This window comes from Cervus canadensis, chromosome X (genome assembly GCF_019320065.1).
Source record: "Cervus canadensis isolate Bull #8, Minnesota chromosome X, ASM1932006v1, whole genome shotgun sequence".
NCBI classification, from domain to species: Eukaryota; Metazoa; Chordata; class Mammalia; order Artiodactyla; family Cervidae; genus Cervus; species Cervus canadensis.
Window position 1 is genome coordinate 119,549,526 of NC_057419.1, and position 20,551 is coordinate 119,570,076.

Below are 20,551 nucleotides of genomic sequence, written 5' to 3' on the forward strand. Positions count from 1 at the left end.
CCATATGCATACTTAGCTGAGGATTTACAAGACAAAGAAGAAAATATCCTGGATGTTGGTTCTTTCTGAACCTTGTCTCTTCCATTCTTTACCAGGGGCTACAGACCTGAGCTAAGGTGGGTGCTTTAATTGGGTGGGTCTTGTGTTTGAGTACAGTTGTCCCTCAGTATCTGCGGGGCATTGGTTCCAGAAGCCCCCACAGGTACCACAATCCGTGGATGCTCAAGTCTCTTATATAAAATGGCGTAGGATTTGCATATAACCTATGCAAATGCATCCATATATTTTACATCATGTCTGTATTACTTACAATACCTAATCCAATGTAATTGCTATGTAAATAGGTATAAATACAATGTGAATGCTATGTAAATAGTTACCTGCATGCAACCAAAGCCAATTCACATTTTGCTCTTTGGAACTTTCTGGAATTTTTTTTCCCCGAATATTTTTTGATCTGAGGTTGCTTGAATCCACGGATGCAGAACCCACAGATACAGAGGGCCGACTGTATGGACAGATGAGCATGGCATGTTAATCATCTGCAAAAGCTTCCTGTTAAGGACGATGTGGTATTGATAAGTGTTGGGCATATCTTCTCAAGGATATCTAGCATTGATTTTTTTTTTCCCCTACTAAACCTCCAGAAAACTCAACCTGAGCCACAAAAGTGAACGGAGCAATAGTTTGTTCTCAGATAAATGGGACCGTTGTGTTGAGTTTCCTGATATTCTGTACATAGTTAAGCTCTCAAAAAGGGACTCCTCTCCCCCTTTTTGCTTAAATGATTGTTAGCCCAGGGATTAGAGGTTCTGTGTGAAGCTGGGGTCACTGTGGTGCATGGTTCCATTTTGCCCATTTTGAGTCCCCACAGTCACGTTCTGTAGTGACTTGGGGTGGAGCTAGTGAGGGACTCAGTAGGCTTGAAGCAGTTGGTAAATAGCATTTTTCTCCAGGGCCTGCTTATTTGCATTTTTATTTCCTGTTGTGTTTTTTCCACTCTATACTCGGCATGACAAAGTCACAGCAGTATTGTTGATAATAAGATCTGGAATTGAAGAGTTTTGTTTTATTTGAAGCTGAGAGAAGTAGTTGTTTTGCTGTCACCACTTGGTGGAGAGATGTGTATCATGTGCCTGTTTTCCCTGCTGTCTAAGTTTTGACCTTGTTGCAAGTTAGACATATTCAGAAGCTTCATTGCTCTTGTGACTTAAAGGAGTTCCCCTAATGCTTTTAATTACTTGTTCACTAAAATCTTTGTGTTGGAAGAAGGTGACTGAATTGAAATTTCAATTGCAGAATTTTAAAAATCCAGACTATCCTGAAGTCCCATGAAGTCTAAAGACCTGCAGTGAGAGTTTTGCCGTAGTAGAAGCTGAAGAAGGCTGTAGAACATTCTAACGTATATCTTCAGTAAAAAAAAATTCTTTAGAAGTGGATGTAAACATTTGACAAATGCAGGAAGTTCTATGATCTTTGTGAGTTTTGGTAATGTGTCGTTGTGGGCCACCTGTTTTGCTGTGGTAGAACTAAAATACGTGAGTTGATTTCAGGTCACTACTTTCATTTTGTGTGTTGTCACATTTAATTCTGTACTCCATATTTCTATGAAATGCTTGCTGAAACTCCTAAGAAACATGACCCTCCTAAAAGTTTTTCACTTTTCCGTGGAACATAGCTCTTAATCACAAATTCCTTGCAATCTGACTAGAAATCTAATAATAATTGAGCTGTTTTCTTGAAAGATAACTTCTTGTATGTTAAGTGTTGCTGGGGACCATCAGTGAGATATATACAATGTGAGTACTTGAGATACTATCTAGGTATCTGTTTGGTCTATTGGCCTATAATTTGTCTATTTAATTCTTTTACAGCACTTTGAGATCAAGGGAAGCTTAGTGCTCATAAAACCTCATGAGGTGAAAAATGAATACCTTTTAAAAATAATAAATATTAAGAAGTAGATTATTTGTAGGAGAGACAGGAATTTAGGAATTTTGAGTCATTTCTAATTAAAAAATTCTAACAGCTATTTTTGAGTAATTTTTAGAATTAAAATAGTAAATGTAAAATTAAATGTCATTCTCAAGTTTTGCTGTATTAAAAATAGGAGCAGTGGATCCTAAAATCTAATGGGTATAATGTAATATTCTGATTTTGCCTTTATTAAGATTCAAGGGATGAATTTTTAGTATTGGGGAATATCTACATAGGAATAAGCAGTTTATTTTGTGTTGGTGTATTATTCATTTTCTATCATAAAAATGAGGTATTTGTGAAATTTTTTGTTAAAGTAAGGGTTTTTGGGTATGCAAAGTTCGAAGCTATTTGGTAGAGCAATATCTTAAATTAAATAGGTTTTCCTCAATTAAAATTAAAATTTGAGGCCAAAGTAACTTCACCAGCAATTTAAGGGGTCTGTTAAACTTTTAAAGCTGTGTCTGTAATTTTTTCAACATTTTATTATGAAAAAATTTCAAATATAGAAAAATGTTGAAATAATTATACAGTGAACACCACATATATTCTCCAATTTACATCTTACTATATTTGCTTTATCACCTATTTAACCATTTCTCCAGCTTTCTATCAAATGAATATCCTTAATTTTTTATGCATTTCTAAGTTGCAGACATATTTCACCCAAAAGCACTTCAATATGCATATTATTAGCCAGAGTTCAATATTTATTTGATTTTTAAGATAAAATTTATATACATTGAAATATATAAATCTTGTGTATCATTTGATGAATTTTGACAAATGGTATGCCCACATAACTGAAGTCTCTACAAAAATGTAGAACATTACTGTCACCCCAGAAAGTGCATCTTTCCAGTCAATTCCCAAACCCACTCCCCAGATAAACTCACTGTTCTGATATTATTTTCCTCTGTAGATCAGGTTTTTTGTTCTAGAGTTTCACAGAAATGGAATCATATAATATTTGTAAGGCTTCTTTCACTTAGCCTAATGTTTTTGAGATTCATCCATGTTGTCTCATTATCAATGGTTCATTCCTTTTTACTGCCGAGTACTATTCCATTGTAAGGAAATAGCACAGTTTGCTTATCTAGTCTCTTGTTGACGGACATCTGGACTGTTTTCTGGATTTTGGCTCTTGTAAGTAAAGCTGTTGTAAGCATTCTCCTAAAAGTCTTTGTGATAGTTCAGAGTGAAATTGCTGGTGTGCTGGTAATCTAACAGTGGAATTTAGCTATTGAAAAAAGTTATGTTAAACCATGCATATCACTGAACTACACTTCATTTTTAATTTACAGCTTCCTTTTCATTTCCATTTGCTATCATCCTAGGTCAGGTGATCATACCTCATTTCTAGATTAGTTTAGCTGGTTCTCTTGCCTCTAGTCGCTTCCCTACTTCAGTCCATCCAGCACAAGGTTTACAGGTGATATAACACTACTCCCTTGTAATCTCCAGTGGCTTGCTGTTGCCTACTGTGTGGTTTGAGAAGGCCTTCTAATTCCGTCTCCACCTGGCCTTGTTTCTTATCCCTTCTCAACATAAACTCTATATTTGCTCCTTCTGGTTTTTGCCTTCACTGTTTTTGCTTTACTGCTTCAGCCTAGAATATTCTTCCTCTCTTTTCCATCTCCCCAGATCTTTAGAATTCTTAGAGTACAGCTCAGAATTCCACAACTAGGTTGTGAGCTCCTTGTAGGCAAGGACCATGTTGGCTACTTTTTATATTCTAGTGAACACCTGTCATAGTGCTATGGATAAAATAGACATTTAGTCAGTACTTACTAATTTGATTGTCTCATACTGATGATTACAAATGAATCTGTTTTTTCAGTATTTCTTTAAGATGTTTTCTTTTGGCCACACTATGCATGTGGGATCTTAGTTCCCTGACCGGGGATCAAACTTGTGCCCTCTGCATTGGAAGCACAGAGTTTTAACCACTGGACCATCAGGGAAGTCCTTCAGTATTTCTTTTTAATGCCCAGTTAGTAGGTTTCATATTTAAACAACTACTGGATACAATAGTTTTTTAAAACATTTAAGTTACAATCCTGTGGTTGAAACGCTATGAAATATGTATAATGATTAGAGAGATATACCCTAATATGCATTTATAATTACATCACAGTAAAACCGTGACTATTTGATACCCCTGGAGGATGAGTCATTTATGATGTGCATTCCAAACAGTGGAAGGCTTACCATCAATCCTGTTCTTGCCGTATTTAGTGGAATGCTATAAATAATGTACTATATATGTTATATACCTGCCCTCCTAAATCAATGTGCTGCATTGTCACTGCAGATGCACTTAAAAATGATGTGAGGCTTTGCGCTGAGTAACTTAGTTTATCACTCCATACAGCGAATGCTGCTCCATACTGCTGAACTGTACGGGTTGTCTGTGTTCATGGGGCCACACGGAGGCCCCTGGGGCTACAGTTTGGAGATACAGATGACTGGCTGACTGCTTGCTTCCTTGTAGAGCTGAGCTTCTGTCCTCAGTCTTTTGAACTTGAGCTCTCTTCTCAGTTGTCAGTGTATTGCGATTCTCTATACTATGCAGAGATGTATAGTATACACTACACTTTCTGTTGGTCACGGCTGCTGTAGTCTTTTTCCCTTGACTGCAGGCCCCATCGCAGCTGTTTGTGTGCTTTGCTTATCCCTTCCCTCTTATATATATATATATAGTCTCTTTCTTTCTCTCTCTCTCTCTTTTTTTTTGCTTCTTCTTTATCTGTCAGTTCTTTCAGTCTTTGCATTTTATGTGAAGATGGTCTCTCTTTCCATACCCTGGCAGGCAGTAAAAGCACTCCTTTCTTTTTGCACGCTGAACTGATCAGAGCATTGGATGCAATCTTCAGGTGCATTGCCACTTCTATACCCTGGTCTATATTGCCAGGTGAATATGGACTCTTTCTGTATTACCAGACTTTTTGTTTCTGGGCTTGAGATTTTATTGTATAATGTTGGTGTTGGGGATATTGATATTATTACCATGTATTAACGATATCATAGGGATGTTTTTTGTTCCACAGTATGATTAAATCTAGAATATAATGTGGCATTTAGCAATGGGTTTTTAACTATAAAATACCACATGGCACATTTAAGAACTATTTTACTTTGGTAATATCATGGTAGTAGAAATGTGGAGAGGATCGTGTGTCATGGTATGATAATCTACCGTTGAAATAACTCTACATATTGATACAAGTATGTATACCCCTAATTAATTTTTCTCAACAGTTTACTCATAACACATCTCTCGATCTTTAGGTCCCAAGGAATCCCGATATCCCAAATCCAGCTGTTGCTCAAAGAGAGGAACAAAAAAAGATTGATGGAGCTGAACCTCTTACACCAGAAGAGACTGAAGAAAAAGAAAAACTTCTCACACAAGTAAAATATTTTAAGTGATTGAAATACTTCTAGTCAACCAGTAGAAGAAAAGAAAATACAGATCACACTTACTTTTTATTGTATGGGCCTGGTACCCTGATCAGACACACCAGCACAGCACAGGGCCTTAGTGTAGACATACATTTAGATCAGCTGTCCCTATTTTTTAATCCCTTACATAAAACAGTTTTGGAAATACTAAAAGATACATAAATGAAAAATATGTGTCAATTATTAGAAATAAGACATGCATTTTATCAATTATACTAAAGTCACTTAACCTGCATATGAATCCTGATAGACAATAATTACTAGCATATTCTTAAAAATTTATTTTATTGATTATGAGCTGTCCTCTGAAATTATACTCTACTAATCTTTTATTTATGGAATGACTTCATAATTCTAAAAATGCTTCATATCCTTTCTTGAAAAGAACTTTAATACAATGGTGAGAAATTTCTGAAACTTTTAACGATACTCATTGTATCGTTAAAAGTTAATAATTATTAAATATTTAAATAATATTTATATTTAATAACAAATATAAACATTTTCATTTGAACAATATATTAATGCTTTCTGGGCATTGTTGCTTTAATGAGTTTTATGAGTGACATACTTCCAAAACAACCTGTAGAAGATAAAAAGAATTACAATGCAAAGGATACTTGCAAAATAATAAATAAAAATGTGTTCTACCTTAGTATAGAAAATAGCCAGCAAGATTTATTATTCAACAAATTCTTTTGAGCGATATGCAAAGCACAGTGCTAGGAAATTTTCCATATTAATTATTGAAAGTTCATTTTTATATTTATATCTTATTTATTATATAGATATTTTCTTTGTTATAACATGTAATTTTACTTAATGAATTTTTACAAATTACATTCATAAGTTTCTGAGCCAAATGCCTGGAAGTCATAAAGTTCAGTTGGAAAATGTAATTGCAGCTGGCTAAATATTAGGACTTACCATAGAATAAAATAAAACATTTAAATATTCATGTTTTATTTTCAAAATTTATTTCCTGAACACAAAAATAAAGTTATGGTCTTAGAATGTTCCTTGGCTTGCAGTATATTGTAAATGTACAACATATTGTGAATATACAGTCTCAACTGAGAAATTGCTTTTGTTTGTAATTAGAAACAGAATCAATTTTTTGCCTCTCTTAGTACTTGAAGTCATCTTTAGTTATTTTTCTTTACTGCCCTAAATAATTAATCTTTCAAAAAATCACAGGAGTACAAAGGAACAAGATGTGGGGTAATCGGAAAACTTTATCAACTAGAGGTTAGGGATGGAGTTTTGCTTTGTTGAGGGTATCACATTTATGTGAGTTGGGACAGGAGGAGTGGAAGACAAATTTAGTCTTGTGACTTCAGAGACATGCTAATAAATACCAAAGAGACTGAAAACACTGATTGGTCGAACTGTTCTCTTTTAGGAAAGAAATCAAGTGGGCCCAATAACACCGTTTATAGAAATCCTATTTATGAATATAATTTGGAACAGAAATTATTTATTCATAGTAGTTTGGAATGATGTAAAGAGTTATAAAAATTTTCTTCAGTCTTTTTTTCTTTATGTATTTTTTTGATTTAAAGCATCCACATTTTTTTCTTAATTTACATGGGAACACATCTGTGAAAAAAATGAAGTACTGGAATATCCAGGACTTCAGCATTTATATTAGCATTTTTATTTTATGTATTTGTATTTTAATGTAGTAGGCATCTATAAAATATGGAGTTAAAAACTATATAATATCTTGGAACTATAAATCAGTTTTTAGTACTTACAGGGAAATATATTCTCTTTATGATAGAAAAGCAGTTATTTTTGCAATAACACTAACTCAACTTGATTCCAACATAAAAAAACCTGGGATTTTATAAGGAGAAAAATTTTAAGTCTTTTGACCTCTTTTTAATGTATTGTTGTATAGAGCTAAATAGAACAATATTTGGAGTTGTTAATTTAACCTCTATTGATGATGCTTGCTTTTTTGTTCACAGGGATTCACAAACTGGACTAAGCGAGATTTCAATCAGTTCATTAAAGCTAATGAGAAATATGGAAGAGATGACATTGATAATATAGCTCGAGAAGTGGAGGGCAAATCCCCTGAGGAGGTCATGGAGTATTCAGGTTTGTATATATAACTTCAAAAATGGTGTTTTACTTGTAACCTTATGCATTTCTTTGTGTCAGTTTAATTATACCTTTGTTCAGAGACCTTTAGACTTTTATGAATAAACTGTAGGTGAAAGTATAAAATATAATTGCATTTCTATGAAAAGATTATAAGACTTACGAAAACAAATTGCTGTTGTCCCTTCTAGTTAGCTAATAGAGCCAAGTATAGCACCGATAAAACAAGGGTTCTGGGCAAGTCAAGTCTAAGACTTCAGTTTCAGTGGATGGAATTAGTGTTTTTCTAGGTTGTCCTTGAAGTAGAGAATTCCTATCAGGTTCTTTTAGATCCTCAGACACTCTCAGGGTTCCAGTTTGCTCCAGAGAGGTTATATGAATTGCATTAACTCCAGGCAAGCTGGAGTAGATCTGAAAAGACTGCTTGAATAAATTTGTTGATAGGTCCTGGAATCAACTCCCTCTCTTACTCAGCTGTGTCTTTGGTCTTGACCAGAACTAAATTATGTGCCAAAGCATATGGAGTAGATACTGATTTCCATGTCACAGTGCAGCCAACCTCAGGCTTCTGAAAAGAAATCTTACTAAAATAGACAAGTATGTGTAGTAAGTTTTCTTTATGTAGAACATAGGAAGTTTCTAAAGTCCAAATAGGTTGAGTTCTCAAATTTAGCCACTTCACTTTCTCTTTTCACTTTCATGCATTGGAGAAGGAAATGGCAACCCACTCTAGTGTTCTTGCCTGGAGAATCCCAGGGACGGAGGAGCCTGGTGGGCTGCCGTCTATGGGGTCGCACAGAGTCGGACATGACTGAAGCGACTTAGCAGCAGCAGCAGCAGCTATATAGAACCTAGGACATTTTTCCCCTTAGAAATGTTACAAAGTAGGTTTAGATTTCTGTGCTAGCCCCTCAAAGCCTACTTAGCCTAACAAGTGAAATTCTATATTTTTGCTGTGAAAAATAGTAGGGAGGAAACATTGAAATGCTAATAAATATGCCAAAGATTAATACAGACTAGGAACAACTTTTAATTAATTTATTTTTTAACTTTTAATTTATTTATAGTGCTAGTGCTTGAATAAGTCTATGTGTAATTAGGGAGAAGATACTTTATTTTTCTTTTGGAAATGTGAAAGAGCCTTCTGGTGATTGCCAGGGACTTTAGAGGTGGATTATATTGAGTTGTTATTTCGTGTAGTATAACATCAAGTCTATGAATGTTCTTTACTTTGATACCAGCATAACATTACTACTGCTGTTAACATTTGCCGCATAAGTTTAGGGCATTTGGAGACTTAAAAAGGGGTAAAATAGAGGAGAGAGTTAAATTTTAGCCACAAGAGTTGAATGAAAATAGTGTAAAAAGATATGTGCTGAGAAATTTTCTGAAGTAGAATTTTCTTCAAAAGATAGGAAGGGGAATAAGCATCAATGTGTATGAAGTTGTAAGAAAAAAAAGTTGATTAAAGAAGATATTATGTCAGATATTCCTTCAAATTGACACCAGGCCAGGTAGGATGACTAACTCAGGACAGCTTAATTGGGGCTGTGCTAGAGGATATAATGTTCAAATAAAAACATAGCTTAAATCAGTATCTGTAGTATCTTTTGAAATTCTAGTCATCTGAGATGGATAATTAAAAACTTCATAATAGGGACTTCCCTGGTGGTCCAGTGGCTAGGACTCCACTCTCCCAATGCAGGGGGCCTGGGTTCAATCCCTGGTCAGGGAACTAGATCCCGCATGCTGTAACTAAGATAGAATATCCCACTTACCATGACTAAGACCTAGTGCAGCCAAATAAATAAAAAAATAAATAAATAAAGTAGAAAAAAAGCTTCATAATATTTCATGAAAGGAAAATTGCTAACCTAAAATCTTCTTGGTGAGGTCTTACTTTTAAATGAAAAGAGGTATTTAATATCCCTCATTTATTACACCTTAAGAGTATTTAATAATTGAACATATACACACACACACACACACACACGTGAAAGTGAAAGTGAAGTTACTCAGTCATGTCCAACTCTTTGCGGCCCCGTAGACGGTAGCCTATCAGGCTCTTCCATCCATGGGATTTTCCAGGCAAGAGTACTGGAGTGGGCTGCCATTTCCTTCTCCAGGGGATCTTCCCAACCCAGGGACCGAACTTGGGTCTCCTGCATTGCAGACAGACACTTTACCGTCTCAGCCACCAGGGAACCCTGTGTATATGCATACATACGTATGTGTGTGTGTGTGTGTATATACTGATGAATCTGAATCTTAAGTATAAACAGTATAAGTTCACTGTATCATTTCCTGTTAAGTCTTCATTCTATAGTTCCTTGGATTCATTTATGTAAGATGACAGAATTGTGAAATAATAACTCTTGTTTTTTTCAGCTGTGTTTTGGGAGCGTTGCAATGAATTACAGGACATTGAGAAAATTATGGCTCAAATTGAACGTGGAGAAGCAAGAATTCAACGAAGGATTAGTATCAAGAAAGCCCTGGATGCTAAAGTACTATATTTCCTAATTGTCAAATTACCAATAGATTGTTTCACTTGATGATTAAATGGTGGTTGGCTTTGACTTATTATTACTGCACATTTAGTTAGAAGCACTATTTTGTTTAAATCTATAGATTGCAAGATACAAGGCTCCATTTCATCAGTTACGTATTCAGTATGGAACTAGCAAAGGAAAGAACTATACTGAGGAAGAAGATAGATTCCTGATATGTATGTTACACAAAATGGGCTTTGATAGAGAAAACGTGTATGAAGAATTGAGACAGTGTGTTCGGAATGCTCCTCAGTTTAGATTTGACTGGTTTATCAAGTCTAGAACTGCCATGGTATGTATTCCTTTCTTGCTTATTTCCTCCTACTTTTTATTTTGAAAAATTTCAAACGTCACATATCCTTCACTTAGATTCTGTAATTGTTGACATTTGCCACATTGGCTTTCTCTTCTTACTAGTATATGCGTTATGTGTATATATATGTATATGTGTGTGTGTGTGTGTGTGTGTATACTTACGTACATAGAATCTATCTATACAAATAGAATCTATATATTATACTCAGGAATTCAGAAACACAGCTATGTTCAGAAATCTAGATCTGTATTTTCTATTTATTAATATACAGATCTATGTTTCTGAACCATTTGAAAGTAGGTCATAGACATCATGTGTTCACCTCTAAATACTTCAGCATTTATCTCCTAAAAATAAGTGTTCATCTCCTAAATAAAAATATTTTCCTCCATGACCACAATACCATCATCCTACCTGAAAATGTTAACATTGATTCAGTAGTATCATCTAGTATACAGTCCATGTACAAAATTTTCCACTTGTCCCCAAAGTATCTCTCATAGCTGTTGTTTTAAATTGATGAGTCAGTCACAGTTCACATAGCGCATTTGGTTGAGTCTCTTTAGTCTCTTCAATCTACAACTTTTGTTTTTCACAACAGTGACTTTTGTAAGGTACCCAGGCTCATTTTGTAGAATGCCCAATATGTGTCTCATTGTTTGCTCACAGTTAGATTTAGGTTAAGCATTTTTGGCAAGAGCCTGCCTAAGTGATGCGTATTGCATCACATCAGGAGGCTCATTATGTCGGGTTGTCACACTCTTGGTGATGGTGAGTTTGATTACAGGGTTAATATGGTGGCCATCAGAGCTCTCCACTGTAAAGGTAGTTTCCCCTTTGTAATGAGGCAGGTGATATTTGAGACTGTGTGAATAACTTAAGAATTTATTTTTAATGAGAAGGAATTGTTGCCTGAGTTTTTGTAAGAATATCATGAGACTGAATAATTAAGAAGAGATTTTATTTTAGCTTGATGTAATTTCCTGTTACTTTCTGACACGAATTGTGTTTCTATTAAATCTTAATGCCGCTTAGCAGTGTTCTTGCTGGTATGGAAGTAAATGCTGGTATGGAAAGAGTCGTGTTCGACTCTTTGTGACCCAACCCCATGGACTATACAGTCCATGGAATTCTCCAGGCCAGAATACTGGAGTGGGTAGCCTATCCCTTCTCCAGCAGATCTTCCTGACCCAGGAATCGAACCGGGGTCTCCCGCATTGCAGGTGGATTCTTTACCAACTGAGCCATCAGGGAAGCCGGAAATAAATGCAACATGTTTTTAATGTTGGCAGTGTCAGTCTTTTGTTAGTTGAGGTAATTAAGACAAAAATAGATTCATATAGCCTAAAAGAGTTGGACACGACTGAGCAACTGAACAACAATGAAACATTAAAAGTAGCCAGAAACCAACAATCCAAACAATGGACATTTTTCTTTAGTTTCTATCATAAATGTTTTCTTGGCCAAAAGTTCATAGAGATGGGAAGCAATGCTTGATATTTTGTCTGACCCATTTTATATTCTCAGTTCAAATTGAATAAAAGGAAAAGTCTGAATTGCTATATTGAAGGTGCTAATTTTGGTGGATGCTTTATAAATCAGATATTTTGTGTTAAAACTTTAACACAAATTTAGAGTGTTCCTGGATTGTTATTAGACTGTGTCTATCAAGTTTGTGGAATACATAATACTGAGAGAGGTATAGCAAATACTTTGGATCAAGCCAGAATACAAAAGGAACTAGAGAAATTGTAATGATGAATTGATTGAATCTCCCTTGCTACATGACAGTAATAGGGATGAATGTAAAGTGCTGTACTTGTATAAAAGAATAGGAAGAGGTATAAATGTTAATAATACACAGTAGAAAGAACTGAGGAAAGAATAAAAAAGATGAGGATTAATCTGTAGCATGAAGGACTGATGTTGGAGGGAAGAGTTGTTTGACAGGTTCTTTGGATTGTTGAAATAGACTATTGAAGAACAGTGTTGAATAGCTTTTGTATTAGCTTTGAAAATTAAATTCTATTTTGACTGTCTGAAGACTTTGGCAGTAAGCTTGTTGGCCTTTTAAGGTGCCTTCTAGCTTGGTGCATCTATGACCATGTTTAGCAGAGAACTCCTTTCAGAAGCCAGGCATTAAAAATTTTTAGCCATTTGGGGTTTTATGCATATGGTGATCTAATTTACAGCAGCATTAACAGCTTGTAAAAGACAAATACCCACCTGCATTTGTTGATGAATTATCTTTTAGATCATACATGCCCTTTTATGTGATGGAACATTTGCAGCGTTTTGTGTATTATTTCAGTGATATTTTACTACTTTTTAAAGGTTGAGTTTAATGCTGTTTTCAGTTTCTGAAAACATTAAGCTAAAGCAGTAGGGTGAAACAGATTCAGAAGTGCAGGGAAAATCTTATATTATTTGTAATATGAACATGACTGTAGAACTATGTAACCTTATTTCATTTTCCAGGAAAAAACCAAGTGTATTGTTAACGACCACTAGATGTCTCTGAACTCCCTTGTAAAAAATCTTTTCCTCCATCTTTCTACAAAACATTTACATCTTTCTTTACCAAGAGGTTTAAATCTCTAATGTATGTTTTTCAAAGAGTAGATATTAACTACTTACGTGACTGAAAAATGAAACTTTTATTTTGTCTGTTAAAAACAAAGACAATTCTGTCCTTAATTATGTTCTGGAAGGTGGAATTTATGACTTCTAAAGAATCTTTAAAAACATATAGTAGCTTGTTTCATAGTAAATATTTTAATCCAGAGTTTTTGTTAAATTTTCCACCATATCATTTCCTTCCTAGTTAATGGGTAATTTTTATGTATGTTTCTGGATTTAGACTATTTAGACCATCTTTTTAGAATATTTCATGATAATATAAATCATTAGGGAATTAAAAAATGGATTACTGTTATTTCTAGATGATCTCTTTTCGCCTCATTTAAAATGATTGGTCTTGTATAGTGGATCATTCACAATCTAGGAAGTGAAACTTCCCTCTTGAAGGAGGCAGTTGGATTTCCAAAATTAAAATAATTTACTTCATTGAAAAACCCCAAAATACAGAGGATATAACTTGATTCATTATGTGAGTGTGTCACTGTGTTCAAATTAACATTTTATTAATGATTAAACCTTAAACTTAGCTTACTAAAGAAGCTATCTTTAAAAACAATCTTGCTTAAAGATTACTTTCCCAGAGACACCAATAAATAGTGTGAAATACTTAGAAAAAAATAGAAACTTTGGTAGTTATATTTTTTTCAGAGATCTCAAACTACTGAATTCATGGCTTCTGACTTAACTAACAGTCTTAAAATGCTTAAAGGCATGAACCTTCACTTCTGAATATGCCACATTTTGAAAGCCTTCAGCTAAAGGTTGAAAATTTCTTTGAGGCTCTTTTCCGTTTAAAAATGCTGGCTGTACAAAAGAGAAAATGAGTTTTAGTTCCATTTCTCTGTGCTAAAAAGATTGTGATTTCTTTCTCTGAGAAATTGTGTGGTCTTTAAGTAAGTAATCAGTCTCTATTGAACTACATAAACAAGTAGGAAGGATATGATCAATTTAGATTTTTAAGCTCAGAGCATATGAATTGCCTTAACCATTTTCCTTCTAAGAAAAAAATGTATTATAATGAGGTCTTAGTCTTAGGACATTTAAAACTATCAGAATTAAAAGTATCTTTGCCTATCAGAATTTAAAACTATCAGAATTAAAAGTATCTGATTATCTTTATATCAGATATAAAAGTATCAGAAGAAAAGATAATACTTTGTATAGTACCTTTTATACTATAAGGTTGCCAATCCCTTTATCAACAGTGTCTCATTAATTCCTTTTACTGAATGAATTTCAGGGCACTGTCTTCATTCAGTTAGTGACAGACTGACATGACTGGGAGATTTGAAAAGAATCTGAGAAGTCTAAAAGATCTAGCACATTAGTCAGTTTACTGGAAAGGACATATTGAAAGTATCCAGAGTTTAATTAGTAAGTCCTTGCTCCTGCTTAGGTTCTTTGAAGTACTCAAAGGATAAAAAGCAGAATTTGGCCGTCTGAAATAAAGAACATTTCTTGATATAGCGACTATGCTGCCTTGGCAAGGTTGCTCTGACTTTTCATTTTAGCCAAAAAATATTCTTAATTTTTAGACTCTAGGGAGTTTTTTCTTTCCTCTCCTAGACTCTCAAGAAGCTCCGTGTGCATATCCTGTGGCCATGGACCTTAGAGTTGAATGAAAGTATTAATAATTAGTGATTACAATTGCCTTGCCTTTTGTGGTAGTTCAAATGAATTTTTAAGGTAGTGTTTCAGAGAATCACACACTGTTGTACAATGTAATAAAAATTTCATGTTATTGCTGTTTGTTTTCAAATCACAGTTTTATTATTAATGAAAGTGTTCCTTATTTAAAATTAAGAACATGACATTCCTCATTAGAGTTGTAGGAGAAAAAATACTTTTTAGAAAGTATTGCTATAGCTTTTTATGAGCTTGCTTCCCTTTGTGTAGGTTTATCTGTGATAGTAAACATTAACTAAGTTATTAGTTCAGCACAGGATATTTGATAAATTATCTGTCCAGTCAGAGAAGAATTTTCTTTATATATACTTTAGAAAAACAGAAGTCAAGTTAAAAAATTTCCAAGCTATTCTGTAGTCACAATGATACTTTTGTTTGTTGCTTATGCAGTATAGCCTAGGAAATTTTATAAGGAAGGCCACTCATGATTTTTCATTTTATGTACTAGTACTTAATTGTGTGATAACAGCTAATATTAGTATCTTAGAGCATAGCTTTCTTTTTTTTTTAGTATCCTTTTATTATTATTTTTTTAAGCACAAATGCCCACACAACTTTGACTTATAAGGCAGTTCTATATATAAATTGTTAGTGACCTTGATATTATAAACTACATACAATTAAATGTGGTTCCAGGGTACATAATTATGCTTCTCACACCAGAGGACAATTCTGGTTGAGATTAAAAAGAAAGTGTGATACGAACATGTCCACTCACATGTAACGGAATGGGAAGTCTCCCTCAGTTTATGCAGATGACTTCTACTTGTTACTGCACAGTGTGAATTTGTAGGGGAAAAAATAATACACTAACCCTTGGGTCCCATATAGGCAAATTAAGATTGCATTCTTCAGGCTGTTTCAATAGGACTGGATTTGGCCATTCCCATTTAGAAAATATCAAGAAAAATTTATGTACAAGAGTTGATGCTATTGCATTTGGATAAAGCTGGCAAGTTCTTGCTACTAGCATAGCCCAGGAAACACCACCGAGGAAACCTAATATATTGGAATAGATGTGGCGCTTGGCCCACAGTTTGATAGCTCTCAGGGTTAACCTGAAGTTGTCAGTGTTTGGTACTAGATATAAAATTTCATCGGTTACCCTGCAACCGTTAAGACTTCTTATACATCTTATATTTAAATTTTTAAGCAGACTGTCATCTCTTAAGTCCAAGTCTTCTGGAATAGTCTGCAGTGCTAATCTTGCAAACAAAATATCAATCTCTATCCCATCAAAACACAGTTTGATAACTGGTACAAATGCCTCTTCAACAGCTCTTAAATCTTTTACTTCTTCCTGTAATTTCAACTTATCTTAGAACGAGGTGAAAAAATCACTTGGATCAACATGTCTTGGTGCAACACACAATGCATCAGTATCAGCACCTTTTGTATGTACTCCTAATCTATAAGAGCCAAATGTAAACATTTTCCCACCAACATTTTCAATTACAGATTGTGGAAGATTCTTGCTTTCACTGATTTCTTATATCCACTCTTTTACCAGGTTATTTAATTTTCCCAAAATTAAAATCCTGCACTGCAGTTCCTCTTCCTCTTCAAAAACCCCAAAGGGCTTCAGAATCTCAACTAGCTTCTGTGTGAGTAGGCAGTCAGTCTCCTTGGGGGCTGCTAAGCTGATGGGAGAAGTAATGCCATAGTGCTTCTGTGGCGGCTGTTTGCTGTGATCCCTGTGTTGTGACTTGGAAATGGCATCATCTCCTGCACCGGCACCGCCCAGTCACTCCCCCACAACCCCGCAACCACCGCCGCTGCCACCCTGGGCATGATCCAGAGCATTAATTTCTTAATGAAATGTGAGGATATGAATTAATACATTATTCAAAAAATTGGTAAAATAGAAAATTATTGATGAGTTCTTGACTCTAGAATTGTTAAAATGTATTTATGCTTATAGCTATATATTATTTCCCCGTGTGCTTGAAAGACTAAAATGTCCTCTTCAGCCTTAATTTTCAAAAAGATCCTATATAGAAGTGTGTACAGAAGGAGTTGTTCTTAACTTTGCCTTAAGGGTTAGGTCAGAGGAATGGTTTCACAGAAGAGGCCCTTCTTGGAAATGAGCCTTGAAAGACCAGGAAGGAATTGGCCCTGGGACTATGAAAATGGCATGTGCAAAGGTAGAAACAAGCACAGCATATTCACAAACTGCACGTAGGTTGGTGTACTGGGGTGTGAGTAGGAAAGTCCCGGAAGATGAGGAAAGAGCTGGCAGCCAAATGACCAGGGGCCCTGTTGAACTGCGATCACTGCTCCATAGGAAATGGGGAGTCATTGAAAGATTTTAAGAGGGCAGTGACATGGTCAGATTTACTGTATAGAAATACTGCTCTGTGGAAATGGGCAAACATCTACCTCAACTCCCATATAGGCTGATAATTCCCAAATTTCTATCTGTCTCTTCTCTGTTCCTCCTCTTCCTGCCCCCCCACCCCGTCCCCCGGCCTTGGCTAATATATCACCATCTGCCCCAGAGTCATTTTTTTACTACTGCTGTCTTAACCTTCAAGAGCAAATGGTTACATCTAAAGGTACTAGCATAACACCTTGCACAAAGTGGGCATTCAGTGAATGAATGAGCATGGAACTTTGGTTCTGCAGTTGGCTTCTGTCTCATAGACCCTATCATTGGGTCACATTTGGATAGAATGTGAAGAAATGTAGCAATGGGTTTGAGTTCTTTTTTCCTCTTCCTTTCTTTTCTTTTCATCTACCTTTCTCTAATGATGGACTTTAGTTGGCTATAATCCCTGCAGCTTCGGTTTGAATAGCCAGTTGTAAGCATCATGTTTTATTAGTAACTGTAGTGTTTGATTTAAGACTGAATTGTTCTAACAATCTGAAATATGATACATGCACTAACAGGAGTTTGTTTTACGTATCTATGCTTATGTGCTATCCTGGCAACCCACTTCAGTATTCTCGCCTGGGAAACCCCATGGGCAGAGGAGTCTGGTGGGCTACAGTCCATGGGGTTGCAAACAGGTAGCGACTAAATAGCAGCATCAGCTAGCCTGTGAGGAAGTGACATGACATTTTACAAATAACGATGTTTAAGTAGCAGCAATTAGGTAAAACTGTCATAACATTTGATACTTGCTTAAGAAATATAAGATATTTTTATATTATTATTATTAGAATATATAACTCCCATCTAATGGCCAGTGTGCTTGGGCCCTGAGATTCTAGCATAGAATGCCATTGCTTTTTGTTAGTATGAGAGGGGTTCCCAGGTGACAAAGAACCTGGGAAATATACAACAGAATATATAGTTGAAGGTGTTGATTCTGAAGGTAAAGTACAGGGAGTTTACAAAACAGCAAAGGAGAAAAAACCTCCCAGTTTCGTTTTACTAAGAACTATAGAAGAAAATTCTGACTTTATAGAACTACCTACAAATTTTGAGGCACCAGTGTGGAGTGCAATTTATTTATTTTTTTTGCTCCTGCTCATTTCACCTGCTTTTGACTTTGAACCAATAGCGGGCACCGACCTTCTGTCATTCAGACTTAGGCAGGCTTAGTGTCTAGGATTTTAGTACATAGGAAATGTAATGTGGAGTCTCTTTAATCTCTTTCAATAAGTCACTTCAAGTCTACTGATGCTTTCTGTGCCTTTTGAATTGATGCTTTGAAGCTGAGTATTGGGGCAAAGGATGTTTGAACTTGGTGCCTGGCGTGATTGATATTCACCACACAGTACAGGGCAGCGCCACTTACTGCAGACATCCCATCATTTATTAAATAAAGGTAGAGAGCCATGTCCTGGTACTCAAAAGTTGGGACTTGGGTGACTTTGCATTGAACAGAATCATAAACCATTAAAAAGACATGGAAAAGCAAGGCAGACAGTTTGCTTAAAGTCAGTCTAAAGTCTAGTTTAAACCAGGGGTTGGCAAACTACAGCCCTTTACCTATTTTTGTACAGCCTGCAAGCCAAGAATGATTTTTACATTTTCAAATGGTTGAAAGAAAATCAAAAGAAGTCTGTTTTGTGACATGTGAAAATTGTACAAAGTTCAGATTTTAGTGTCTGTACAGTTTTGTTGGAACCCAGCCACACGCCTTCATGCTACAGTGGCAAAGCCAAGTAGTTGTGACAGAGACCATGTGGTCTGCCGAGCCGACAGTATTTACTGTTTGGCCCTGCGCAGAAAAGATGTGCTGACCCCTGATTTAAAGAATGTGTAAGAAAACTGGAAGGAAAGAAATAATATAACCAAGGTAGACATAAGCATTATACAGTCCTTCAGGAAACATGTTAAATGAAGGATGGGTAAAGGGGGAGCCTATTGAGCCTAAAGGAAAGATGTTTGGCAGGTCTGGTGGTGATTGTGGTGATTGTGATGGAGGCATGAGAGCTGCCTTGTAATATTTGAAAGATTGTCATACAGAAGAGGGAATCAGCTTGTTCAATCTGACTGCAAAGGTTAGACCTAGAATCAATTGTTGGAAATGATAAGGTAGCACATGGTAACTTTGCATAAGGGAATATTTTAAACTTACTCAGAGGTGGGCTAGGCAATCTTGTGAGGTAATGAGTACCCCATCATTGGAAGAATTCAGACAGGCTGGACAGATAATTAGCAAGGACCTCATAGAAGAAATTCAGCATCAACTTGAGTGATTTTTAAAGGTCCTTTTCAATCTTGAGAGTCTGTAATTTTATGAGCTCCCCCTACTGAGACTCTGTATCAGGGGAAGATTTCAGAGTACATAATATACCTTTGATTACATGACTCCTCCTGCTTAAAAATCATCAGTGAGATCCTTTTGTCAACTGAATTAAGTAAAATTGCTTAGTTCTTTGTTTTTAGCTCCTAGGTTCTTTGTATTTTGATTCAAACTTAGTCTTCTCCATCACTCTTACCCTGCACAGCATTTCCCAAGTTGGTTTCTACCAAACATTGTTCCAGGATTTGCAAATATACAATATGCAAAACAAGGTTCTGAATCCTGCCCTTAACCCTTGCAATCTACATTAGACTGCTAAGAGCTCTGTGAAGTCCTGCCATGACAAAATTTGTTTAACCTTTTAAAAACCTAGCATTTCCTGAGCATGTGTGAACACAAAGTACTTTTTTTTCCCCTTTGGCCACAGCTATTAACACTGCACAACAGTTTTCCATTTGTCATTTTCCTACTTTGTTCTGTTGTCTTTCTTGTTTTTGTATCTCCTGTCTTCCTCTTGTGTGCTGTTTTTCTCCCTTCAATTTCATTCCTAAATCCAGTGTGGGGAAATCGTGAAAGAAAGAGATAATTAGACTACAGAACTGTGGAAACAGTTTGAGACCATGTGAACCACTCCCTGTAACCCCAAGGAAAATAGAAAGATAAAAGGTAAAAGAATCTAGGGGGAACATGTATGTGAAAGAAGAAATTATATAAGATAAAATTGCTTTAGACATCATAAAATTTCTCAGAATCGTTTTGTTGTCATTTAGTTATTCAAAAAATGAATCACTGTTTTATTGGTAATCTGGCCTCTTTATTTGTAATTTCTGCTGTTGGCTAGTGTTCTGTTTATGACACCATCTGCTTAGTTAGGCAGTCTTTAAGCATGTGAATAAAAGATGGGGTTGGTATCTTTAGAGGAAGTGGCGTTACCTACGCTAGGAAGGTAGCATCCAGACTCACTCATTCCTTGATGCCTTTCTCCAGAGAGTTAGATTATTTTTTTGTCTGTAGTTAGTGACAGGTTAAAAGGAATGAAGGTAAGAACTTATTATACAGTCTATTTATAATCATCTTGAGATAGTCTACTTCCTTGCATATGAAACTGT

General features: G+C 35.5%; 2 protein-coding genes across 8 annotated transcripts in view; one reads left to right on the forward strand and one right to left on the reverse strand.

Annotated features, from left to right (window-relative positions):
- Positions 1–20,551, forward strand: part of SMARCA1 (SWI/SNF related, matrix associated, actin dependent regulator of chromatin, subfamily a, member 1) — a 68,895-nt gene that overhangs the window by 43,504 nt on the left and 4,840 nt on the right. For all 7 annotated transcript variants that reach the window (XM_043458116.1, XM_043458118.1, XM_043458119.1 and 4 more), the window contains 4 exons: positions 5,269–5,391; positions 7,416–7,548; positions 9,940–10,058; positions 10,183–10,395. In XM_043458116.1, coding sequence (XP_043314051.1) covers positions 5,269–5,391; positions 7,416–7,548; positions 9,940–10,058; positions 10,183–10,395 — 588 coding nt within the window. The remainder of the gene's footprint in view (positions 1–5,268; positions 5,392–7,415; positions 7,549–9,939; positions 10,059–10,182; positions 10,396–20,551) is intronic.
- LOC122434586 (poly(A) polymerase type 3-like) lies at positions 15,256–16,420 on the reverse strand. Its single transcript, XM_043458122.1, is given in 1 exon segment — positions 15,256–16,420. A coding segment is annotated over 1 exon segment (663 nt). The 5' UTR covers positions 16,178–16,420; the 3' UTR covers positions 15,256–15,514.